Below are 11,021 nucleotides of genomic sequence, written 5' to 3' on the forward strand. Positions count from 1 at the left end.
TCCAACACCCCTCCCCCAAGTTCCTCCTCCCTACCTTTTATCTTAGCCTGCTGGGCACACTTTCCTCATTCCTGAAGAAGGGCTCATGCCCGAAACATCGATTCTCCTGCTCCTTGCATGCTGCCTGACCTGCTGTGCTTTTCCAGCAACACATTTTCAGCTAAAGAAGGATCTAGACATATGCAAAGTTCCTGCAGGCCATGAGGAAATCCTGGAATCCTAACCTAATCCCCATCTCTAATGTATCATGTCCTGCTCGTAGCCTTACCATTTCCAATTTATTTGAAGGATGTTGGCATTACTGGCAAGATCAGCCTTTAATTGCTATTCTAGCTCCCTTCGGCTGAACTGCTGTAGTCCACATAAATTGGTTCTTGTATTTGTTTTTGACAACTGCTTTTTAGGCTATTTTAGAGGGCACTTGAGAATCAACCACGTCAGTTGACATTTGTACCAAAAATGTGCCAATCACTGACCTACACTGGCTGTCACCCAACATCCCGAAAGTAAACGTTTTTCTTGAATATTTCGAACATTGTCTCCTCTACCCAACTGGGCACACTTCATTCAAATGCTGGCAGCAGGATCTGCAGGCACTGTATTTTGTGTGGGATGTTTTCCTCTAATCCGCACCACCCCTTCACTGTTTTGCACTCAATGATCCCTGGGCCTTCTGTCGTGTTTACTGCAGTCGGGCTGATTGTCGATTTCCTTGATCCATAATTTTTTTTTCTGTGACGTGTTAATTGTGATTGCTACATTATTACTATAATATACAAAATGATCACCAGGTGGTGCAATGGAACAAGAATGAGAGAATACTGACTGCAAAAATTCTGAAAGTGAGACTTTTTCAATTCTGTTTTCAGTAATTGTCAAAAGCTAATGTGAGAAAACGTGGATGCAGGCAGAGAAATGCCTTCAAATTGTTGCAACCCGAACACATGAGAATGTAGTATACTTATATCTGCATAATGATTTAATATGCACAGTGCAAAAATTATTGGTCATCTTTATCTGAAGAATGGTCATTAGATCTGAAATGTTAACTCTGCTTTCTCTCCACAGATGATGCCAGATGCGCTGAGTTTCTCCCGAAATTTCTGATTTTGTTTCAGATCTCCAGCATCTGCTGTTCTTTGGTTTATTTTTCACCTTTTATCTTACTTATTTTTCTCTCATCTTATTATACCAGGCAACTGGAATTATGCAAATTTTGTAACTCCTCCCGTTACATTTGGAGATATCATTTTTGTTGCTCTTCCAGTTGTTTTGTGGGATGATAGAGAGAAAAAAGGTATTATGAATCTGAATTTTCCAGGTTCAGTAAACATTTACAAATTAATAATGGGTTTAGGTATTGCTGGCTAGGCCAACATTTATTGCCTGCATCTAATTGGCCTCAGGAAGGTGATAGTGAGTCAGCACCTTGACGAGTAGCTTAGGTCAGCCATTTCTGAGAGCAACTTGAAAAGTCGACCACATTGCTGTGTGCCTGGCATCCCACACTGGCTAGATTGCTGAGGGTAATTGGTCCTTCGATACAGTCTGGTAAATTGAACATGTACTGGTCCTAACTACTACTTGTTTAATTTAACTGAATTCAGATTCCCTTGCAGTTGTGATGGAATTGGAATTTGAATTTGTGTCTGTGTATGGATCAACCAGGATTACTACTTCAATAATGTAACCATTTTGCTACCATTCCCGTAGTATTGCTGATTGTTCCTTGTCCAGGTTCACATCAGAAGCAAGCTTTTCACTCACCAGAGGATAATGCAATTACACCCAACCATTTTCACATGCTTTATAAGTAACAGTGAGAGAACTTTCTACTGTCCAGGGTGACTGAGGCCAATTATTACTTGTGGTTCTGGCTGGGGTCCCAAGTTTAAAAAAAAACGCCTAGTAAGGATCAACCATATTCTGTGCAAACTTACCTGTTTCAATTTTGTTGTTTTGTAATATATCTGAACCTAAATTTTAATTTTGTTGAAGCAATTTATTTGTTTTTAAAAGTCCTCGTATAGGCTGCAAGCATCACTGGCAAGTTCAGCACTTGTTGCCATAATTTTGTTTTTTAAAATTTGTTCATGAGATGTTGGCACTGCCTGACTAGTGCCCATCCATATTACACTTGAGCAACTACTGGTGAGCTGGCTTTCTGAGCCACTGCAGTCCACAGTGAAAGAATAGCGATGTATTTTCAAGTCAGGATGGTGAATGACTTGGTGATGAACCTAATGGTAGTGCTATTCCCATTTATCTATTGCCCTCCTTCAGGTAGGAGAAGACAGTTGGAAGGTAGTGCTAAAGGAATCTTGTGGATGGTGCACACTGCTGATACTGAGCGTTAGTGGTAGGAGGAATGAAATGTTGAAGCTGGTGCATTGGTTACTTTGTTCTGGTCGAACTTATTGTTGAAGCTGCACTCATCCAAACAGGTGGAATGTATTCCATCCAAGTCTTGTAGATGGTGAATAGGAATTGGAGGCAGCAGGTGAGTGGTGTCATGGGTTTGGAAGGTGCTGTCTGAGGATCTTTGGTGAATTTCTGGAGACAGTACATATTGTTGCTACTGAGTGGCAGTAGAAGTACGACATCCACAAGGATCCACCAGACAAGTATGTTATTTTGTCCTGGATGCTGTCAAGCTTTGAGTGTTGTGCCGAAACGTCGATTCTCCTGCTCCTTGGATGCTGCCTGACCTGCTGCGTTTTTCCAGCAACACATTTTTCAGCTGTACCATCACAGCTGAAGTGGCGGGTATTCCATCACACTCGTGCCTTGTAAATGGTGGGTAGGCTTTGGGGAGTCAGGAGGTGAGTTACTCTTTTCAGTATTCCTGTTGTGAGACACTGTTTTCATAAGCAGTGATGTTTAACAAGGGCTTTCCAGAACGTAGGCCCAGCTCCTGACCTAACTTCATTCACAGCAATCAAAATGTTTTAATTTTATTTAATTGTACTCCATAATTTCTAGCATTTAAAACATTTACAGAAGATATTTATAGTATTTCATCAAATGGCATGTATAGGCTGCAGGGTTAAATATCTGCTATGTAACTGTTGTTACTGTTTGTCAATCAGGGTTGTGATAGTGCATAGACCATGGGTGTGACATGGTTTTCCAGAATTAACAAGGGAAGCAACGTCAATATACCATACTAAAATTTGAATGCACCAGTTATTGAATTTGGTGGCCAGCCTCCTGTTATAACTACTGAGACAAATTCAGATAAGGACTGTAATTATACACTACGATGTGGAGGTGCCACATGAGGTGGGCAAAGTTAAAATCAGGTTTATTTGGAAGTACTAGCTTTCAGAGCGCTGATCCTTCAGGTAGCTGATTAAAGCTGGTACTTCCAAACAAACCTGTTCGACTATAACCTGGTGTTGTGTGATTTTTAATATTGTACACTATTACAAAGGAAGGGGACTGACATTTGAGGCTGCAGTTCTTGCACGTTGCAGGGTTTAAAGGTTTGAGATTCCCCAGGAATTCTCTCACTTAATCCCTCAAAGTTAGCAGTTGAGTTGGAGAAATCCCCACTTAATGGCTCGTGTTCTAGTTTAACTGGGTTACCCACAATTGTTTCAGTCTCGCAGGCAATGAAGAAACTTCCCGGCCTCACGTGCTCTTCATAATCTCAGGGGTAAGGGTTTGTTTTTCTGCTTCCTCTGGAAACTGATTTAAAAACATAAAAGTAGAGTTCCATGGGGTGTCTTTAAATAATTAGTCATTGCTTTTGCTGCAGTTTCAGTCACAAAGCTACACTACCCTCAGACTTCAGCTGCTGTCATTAGTTCATGTGCATTTGGTGTCAGACTTTTTAAAAGTGTTGATGTATTTTGAGAAATCTTGCTGGTAGTAATTGTCATTGATCCTTGTTTTCTTCATTAAGGAAACTAACTACTCTTCCATATTTGGTTCTATGTATAAGTATTGATGTGAAAAGATGGCACTGCTACATGTAAATAAAATATGAAAATTAAATAATTTCTCTTCACTCATAGTTGAGCCTTTCCCTTTTTTACTCAATCTGAAACTATTTTTATCAATTTATTTGTTATCCTCTGATCTAAAAAAAAAGTTACTTAAAATCAAGGTAATTCTAAAAAAGGTCTTCATTTTGTGCTTAAGTATTTGAAAGAATCTCTCTCCTACAGTATAGCTAGAGGACATGTTTCAAAACCTCAAACGGGCCAATATCAGTCAAGTTAGTCAATACCAATAAATTGAAATTCAACAGAGGCCACTCAGAATGTAAGTTAAGCTGGGACCTAGCAGCCAAAAAGGAATCCAACAATGTGTATTTCCCCTTTTGATTGGGAACAGTGCCACTGTCTACTGTTGTCTTGGTGAAGATTCACTAAACAATCCCCAGTGGTGGCAAAACATTAAGTGGAAGCATGAAACTGGCCATTTTCCCTGGCATATGTTCTCATGAGTATTCACTAATGCAATATTGCTCATGGGAAAGGAGTGAGTGGTATCTCAGGCACTTTGACAGGATGTTCTTCTCATTCACCTGCAGTGATCCTCAGGTCTATTGTAAACACAAGTGTACGTTTGGAACACCAACATTGTCAGCTATGGAAACCTTCCAGTGTGCTTCAGATGAAAACTTACACTGCTCCCCCTAAGTTATGCAATGGGATCACAAATACTGATATGTCGTCAAATGAGGCAAAGCTGCCATCTTCCAGTTTCCAGTCACTTTCTTGTCGCGTGCCTCTTGCTTTATTCACAAGACACTGGGCCAATAGCGTATACCTATAGAAATAAAGATGGGTTATTTACACTTCAGGGTTTTATGGCACTGGCTAGCACTTCTATTGCTCAGCACAGAGGCAGTGTTTGAGCCCCATGTCAGAACATTTTGGCCACAGGAAGTACATTCATAATGTGGCCAAACAGGTTGAATACGGATAGGGCAGTCTCTTAGATGCAGAGCAGCACTCTTGAAGCTACATCACTGGTGACAAGCAAGTGAAGAGGCTTTTTTGAGCTTACGTGGCTTAATTGCATATTGCTTTTGCAAAGTAATGTGCTGGGAGAGGCAGCAGTCAATTGTTTTCTATCTGAATTTTACCAGCATGTAGCATTAACAACAGTGAAGTGACCTAATAACGTGTATTTTATGTCACCAATGCAATGAGAACTGCTAACACAAAGTATCCTTTTACCTGCGTGGGTTATGTTTCTGATCTTCCAAAAAGTTCCGACTGATCTCTGCCACTTCCTTATTGGAGACAATGTCCCATAATCCATCAGTGGCCATTATCAGAACATCACTTTGGTCAAATTTATGTTGTCTCACGTCGAAGAATGTAACCTTTGCAAAAAAAAAAGTTGCAATCATAGAGCAAAGAAAAAGCACAGCAACTAGGAGTCAGTCATTTGGCCCTTTGAGCCTGTACTGTCTTTCGAATATGATCATGGCCAATCCTCAACATTAATGCCATTTTCTTACCTTCTGTCCATACCCCTGATGCCTTTATTATCCAAACAAAAATAAAATCTCTTTCTTGAATATAGTCAGTGACCTGGCCTACACAACCCTTGTGATAATAGATTTGCCAGGTTGACTACACAGTGAAGAAATGTTTGCTCATTTCAGTTGTAAATGGTTTTCCCAGTCACCAGAAACACCCTGTAGGCATCTAGCCTATACAGCCCTGTTAGAATGTTAAATGTTTCTAAGCTCTAGTGATTACAGGCCTCTTTAACCAATCTTTCCTCATAATACAGTCCTGTCATCTCTGGTTTCAGCCTTCTGAATCTATCACAATCTGTATCTGACATTTGTGTTATAGTTACTGCTGAACCTATCAAAAATAGTTTGAAGTGTGCGGAATTATATTTGCTCTTTGGCTTCATAAACAACAGGAGTGGATTGGGCTGCGACACTGCTGGTGGTGCTGTCTTTCAGATGAGATGTTAAACTGAAGCCTCAGCCACTTGGGAAAGGTATGGGAAGTTCTGGAGAAATTCAGCAGGTCTGGCAACATCTAAAAACAGAGAAGCAGAGTTAATGTTTCAACATTGATGAAAGACCAGAACCGTTAACTTGAGAGACCTGTTAGATATTTCCAAATTTTTGGGTTTGTAATTCTGATCTCTAGAATCCACAGTATTTTTAAATTTTGACATTTCAGGCAAAAGCCCTTCATCAGGGATGAAGGGCTTTTGCCTGAAACGTAGATTTTCCTGCTCCTCGGATGCTGCCTGACCTGCTCTGCTTTTCCACCACTCTAATCTGGACTCTGTTTTCCAGTATCTGCAGTCCTTGCTTTTGCCTAGTATTCTGAATTTGCCCAAACTGCCAGTTCGGGTGGATGTAAACCCCCCCCTCCCCCTCAAGAGTCCTCAACTGCTCTTTCGTTCCAACTCCTCAATATTTCAAAACCTCTATCTGCCTCCTCTTTAACTACTTTCAGTGATCTCGTCTGCACAACTCTCTGGGGTAACATTCATTACACAGTTACGGAACAATGTGCCAGAGTTCAAGATTCCCTCACTACTGGGAACATCTTTGTGTAATCCAATCTGTCAAGCTTCCTCAGAAACTACATCTATAAGATAGGAGCACGAGTTGACCCCTTGAGCTTGCTCCACCATTTACTGTGATCATAGCTGATCGTCGAGGTCAACACCCTAATCCTCCCCCCTCTTCTCTCTTTCTCTCCCCCCCCCCCCCCTCCCCCCTCTTCTCTCGATCCCTTAATCCATGAGACCACAAGAATCTTGTATGTTTAAAGAAGACCAACCCTCATTCTAAACTGAAGTAAAGAGCTAACCATTCTTGGTTCTTCATCCCAGTCTAATATTGACCTTCCTCCAATGTCACTACAAAATATCTTTTAAATATCACTCAAGTGCAGAAAATACAGCAAAGGACAATGGGGATACAAACACAGCAAGTGAAGAATTTTCTATCTACATTGTACAGTCTGTGAACAATATTCCGGAAAAGCTGTTTCTGTTTCTCTGAAATACTTACCTCTGGAATACAGGACAGAAATGGTTTTACGTAGAGGTCAGTATCGTAGGCCTTCAATCCATGGTCTCCAAAGCCTCGTGTGACTGCAATCATCCCCATCACTCGCGTCTGAAAGAGAAAACAAAATCTTTCTCACTGAAAGTGTCAAAACAAATGACAAATATTGTGAGAGGTGAAGTCACTTTTGTGTCCATTGAAAGAAAAAAAGGGCAGGTGTCTGCATTCCAAAGAGATTTGACAGGAATGAGGAGGGAAACTGCAGACAAACCCAAAACACTCTTCAAATGAGTTTTACCTATCCAAAGTCTTTAAAAATTCCTTCTTGGAACACTGACATCATTAGCATTTGTTGACAATCTCTAATTGCCTCCAAACTTAACGAATTAGAGTTCTAGAGATGTACAGCCCAGAGACTTGCTAGGTCATTTCAGAGGGCAGTTAACAGTTGACCACATTATTGTGGGTCTAGAGTCACATGTAGGCCAGACCAGGTAAGGGTGACAGATGTCCTTCCCTCAAGGGCATTAGTGAACCAATTGAATTTTAACAGCAGTTAATTTTTTTTATAGTTACCAATTCTATGTTACAGATTTATCAACTCCATCAGCTGCCACAGCAGGATCTAAACTCTCGTTCATCCTCAGGTTTACTAGCCCAGTGACGTTATCACTTTGCCATCAACTCCCCTATCTCAGCAGTCACTAATAAATAGCAATTAGGAAAAGGAATTACACTCCCACCATCCTGACGATTCTTCTCCAACCACTCCCCACTGAGAATCAGTCAATAATGCATGAATTAGCAAGTGTGGACCATTCAGCCCATCTTTTCAACAGAAATACGGCTGATCTTGGATTTTAGCTCCACTTAAATAATTCCCCATATCCTCAGTGGTCATAAATCGGGGCTCAAGCAATCAATGGTCTCGAGTCTACTGCTGGTAAAGATAAATACGGCAAGCATTTTCACATTTGAGGTTGAGACTTTCTAAATTGCAGCCAAAGTGTTGGACGCAGGTAAGTTCAATGGCGATGAACTCACCACTCTAACCAACAAGTTTCATAAAAGCTGACTGGCGGGTTTCTCAGTAAACTGCAGACCTTGGTATCAAAAACCCACCTCTCCATAAGCCTTAGAGATCGTCATTGGATCACCTGAAGGTAAAGTCTTCAAAGGCAAACCAAATCCTTTTGGGACTTGAGGGTCTGGGGTGTGCAGGGTGTCTGAGGCAAGGGCAGTTGTGGGGGTGGGTGATGGTACTGAATTTTCCCATATCCCTTCACTCGGCTGCAAACTTTCTGCCAGTGTTTCTGCTGATCCAGCAACAGACTCAAAGCTGGCAACTGCTTGGTCCCTTTCAGGAAACCAGCCAGTTCTCTCGCCTGCTGGGAAGGCACGTGTAGTGGCTGGAACCCCAGGGCCAGGTGGATCTCTGACAATGAGATCTCTGATGGGGTTGTTAATCTGAGCTAATCAGGGAACCCTGACTGACAGATATAAACAAGAGATTTCCAACTCTATTTTGATTTAGTCCCTACCCTCCCCTTCACTGTTTTGATCACACAGCACTGCCCTTTGATGTGAAGGGCAGTGTTTGTCACTGGCCACCCGGGTGTTTTCCTGTCTTCCTGGTGGTGGAAACTGAATAAAGATTCGTGCACTTTAAAGAAAATAAACAAGAGATTTCCAACTCTATTTTGATTTAGTCCCTACCCTCCCCTTCACTGTTTTGATCACACAGCACTGCCCTTTGATGTGAAGGGCAGTGTTTGTCACTGGCCACCCGGGTGTTTTCCTATCTTCCTGGTGGTGGAAATTGAATAAAGATTCGTGCACTTTTTGTCTTTCACTGTGTCTCACACCTGCACACACACACCATGGGTGCTGGGGGAAAAAATAAGCACTACCGCACTTAGGTGGTAGTGGGGGGGTTAAACAGAGAGAAAAAAAGAAAAAAATATAAACAGGAGATCCCTACCAAAAAATAAAATAAACAAGAGGTTTCCAACTCTATTTTGACTTAATCCCTGTCCTCCCCTTCACTGTTTGATCACACAGCACTGCCCTTTGATGTGAAGGGCAGTGCTTGTCACTGGCCACTCGGGTGTTTTCCTATCTTCCTGGTGGTGGAAATTGAATAAAGATCCGTGCACCTTGTGTCTCTCACTGTGTCTCACACCTGCACACACACACTATGGGTGCTGGGGAAAAATAAGCACTACCACAGTTGAGCGGTAGTGTGGGAAAAGGAAAAAAAAATAAATGAGATTGCAGCATTGCCCTTTGATGTGAAGGGCAGTGCTTGTCACTGGCCACTCGGGTGTTTCCTTTCTTCCTGGTGGTGGAAACTGAATAAAGATCCGTGCACCTTGTGTCTCACACCTGCACACACACAACATGGGTGCTGGGGAAAAAATAAGCACTACCGTAGTTAGGTGGTAATGTGGGGTAACGAGAAAAAAAATAAATAAACAGGAGTACAGCAGTGCCAGAGGTTCAGATCTCTCTGAATAAACACGAGATTCCCTTTGATGTGAGAGGCACTGCTTGTCACTGGGCACTCGGCTGTTTCTTTGCTTCCTGGTGGTGGAAACTGAATAAAGATTCGTGCATTTTGTGTCTTTCACTGTGTCTCACACCTGCACACACACAATATGAGTGCTGGGGGAAAAAATAAGCACTGCCGCAGTTAGGCGGTAGTGTGGGGGTAATAGAGAAAAAAAAGAACAGGAGTGTCAGCCATCCTGTTCATTCTGGGAAAAAAAAAGAAAAAAACAACAAAAAAATAAACAGGAGTGTCAGAATTTCAGCTCACTCTGACAGCTGGCTCTGAGGAGGCCAGACCAGTGTCAAGAACTACAAAATAAAACAAGATTCCCTTTGATGTGAAGGGTACTGCTTGTCACTGGCCACTTGGGTGTTTCTTTTCTTCCTGGTGGTGGAAGTTGAATAAAGATTCATGCACCTTGTGGCTTTCACTGTCTCACACACCTGCTCACACATAACATGGGTGCTGGGGAAAAAATAAGCACTAAAAAAAAGAAAATAAACAAGAGATTCAGAAGATCTCCTGGGACTGGCTGGTCAGAGCCCACGTAAATGAAGGGTGACTTGGTGACAGGATACTGCCCTCCGTGCAGCTATTTCAGCAGATAACCAGGTCAGTGGCAAGTTGATGCCCTCAAGTGGGTGCTACTTGGCAACAATGTCTGGTGAGTCCAGAAGACTGGCCTCTCACCCAGCACTTCAATGTTACAGTGACAAGGTGCAGAGAAGCATTTGTCCAAAGCCAACTCACTAAATTATTTATTTATTTGTTTGTTTGTTTGTTTAGTTTTTTTTTCCATTCACGAGATGTGGGCATCATTTGTCAGGCCAGCATTTATTGTCCATTGTGCAGTTAAGAGTCAAGCACATTGCTGTGGGTCTGCAGTCACATGCCAGACCAGATGAGGATGGCGGATTTCCTTTCCTAAAGAACATTAGTGAATCAGATCAGTTTTACAACAATCAGCAAAGATTACATTAGGCAAGTTTTTTTTTAAAACGCCCTTCGCCCCACATCTAGGGAGGGGGAAATTGCACCCTATGTCTTTTAATCTCTAAAAGGAACTGGCTTGAATAGTTAATGTTGCAATGACTTTTAGACAGCACGTTGTGAAATCATTATGGAGTGAAGGTGTCTCAGGTGTCAAAGGATATGGAACCAAGATAGAACAAATGGAGTAGAGGTACAGATCATTCATAATCTAATAGAATGGCAAAGCTGTGAGGGACTGACAGACTGATTCATCCCAGACATCCCAGGAGGACCAGTTCAAAATACGCACAACACAGACGGCCTCCTTCTTCAAGGACCGCAATTTCCCCCCCGACGTGATCGACGATGCCCTCCACCGCATCTCCTCCACTTCCCGCTCCTCTGCCCTTGAGCCCCGCCCCTCCAACCGCCACCAGGACAGAACCCCACTGGTCCTCACCTACCACCACACCAATCTCCATGTACAGCGCA

The 11,021-nt window shown here is 42.2% G+C and overlaps 1 protein-coding gene across 2 annotated transcripts in view; it reads right to left on the reverse strand.

Annotated features, from left to right (window-relative positions):
- Positions 1-2,944: 2,944 nt before the first annotated feature.
- Positions 2,945-11,021, reverse strand: part of LOC122558850 (protein phosphatase 1M-like) — a 49,914-nt gene continuing 41,837 nt past the window's right edge. The window contains exons 8-10 of one of the 2 annotated variants that reach the window (XM_043707692.1): positions 7,010-7,117; positions 5,193-5,341; positions 2,945-4,779 (exon numbers count right to left, since the gene is read on the reverse strand). In XM_043707692.1, coding sequence (XP_043563627.1) covers positions 4,632-4,779; positions 5,193-5,341; positions 7,010-7,117 — 405 coding nt within the window. In that variant the 3' untranslated portion in view covers positions 2,945-4,631. Of the gene's footprint in view, positions 4,780-5,192; positions 5,342-5,379; positions 6,018-7,009; positions 7,118-11,021 lie in introns of those variants that run through there. The other variant, XM_043707693.1, reaches the window with a different exon arrangement.

Source organism: Chiloscyllium plagiosum, chromosome 18, assembly GCF_004010195.1.
Source record: "Chiloscyllium plagiosum isolate BGI_BamShark_2017 chromosome 18, ASM401019v2, whole genome shotgun sequence".
Classification (NCBI taxonomy): domain Eukaryota; kingdom Metazoa; phylum Chordata; class Chondrichthyes; order Orectolobiformes; family Hemiscylliidae; genus Chiloscyllium; species Chiloscyllium plagiosum.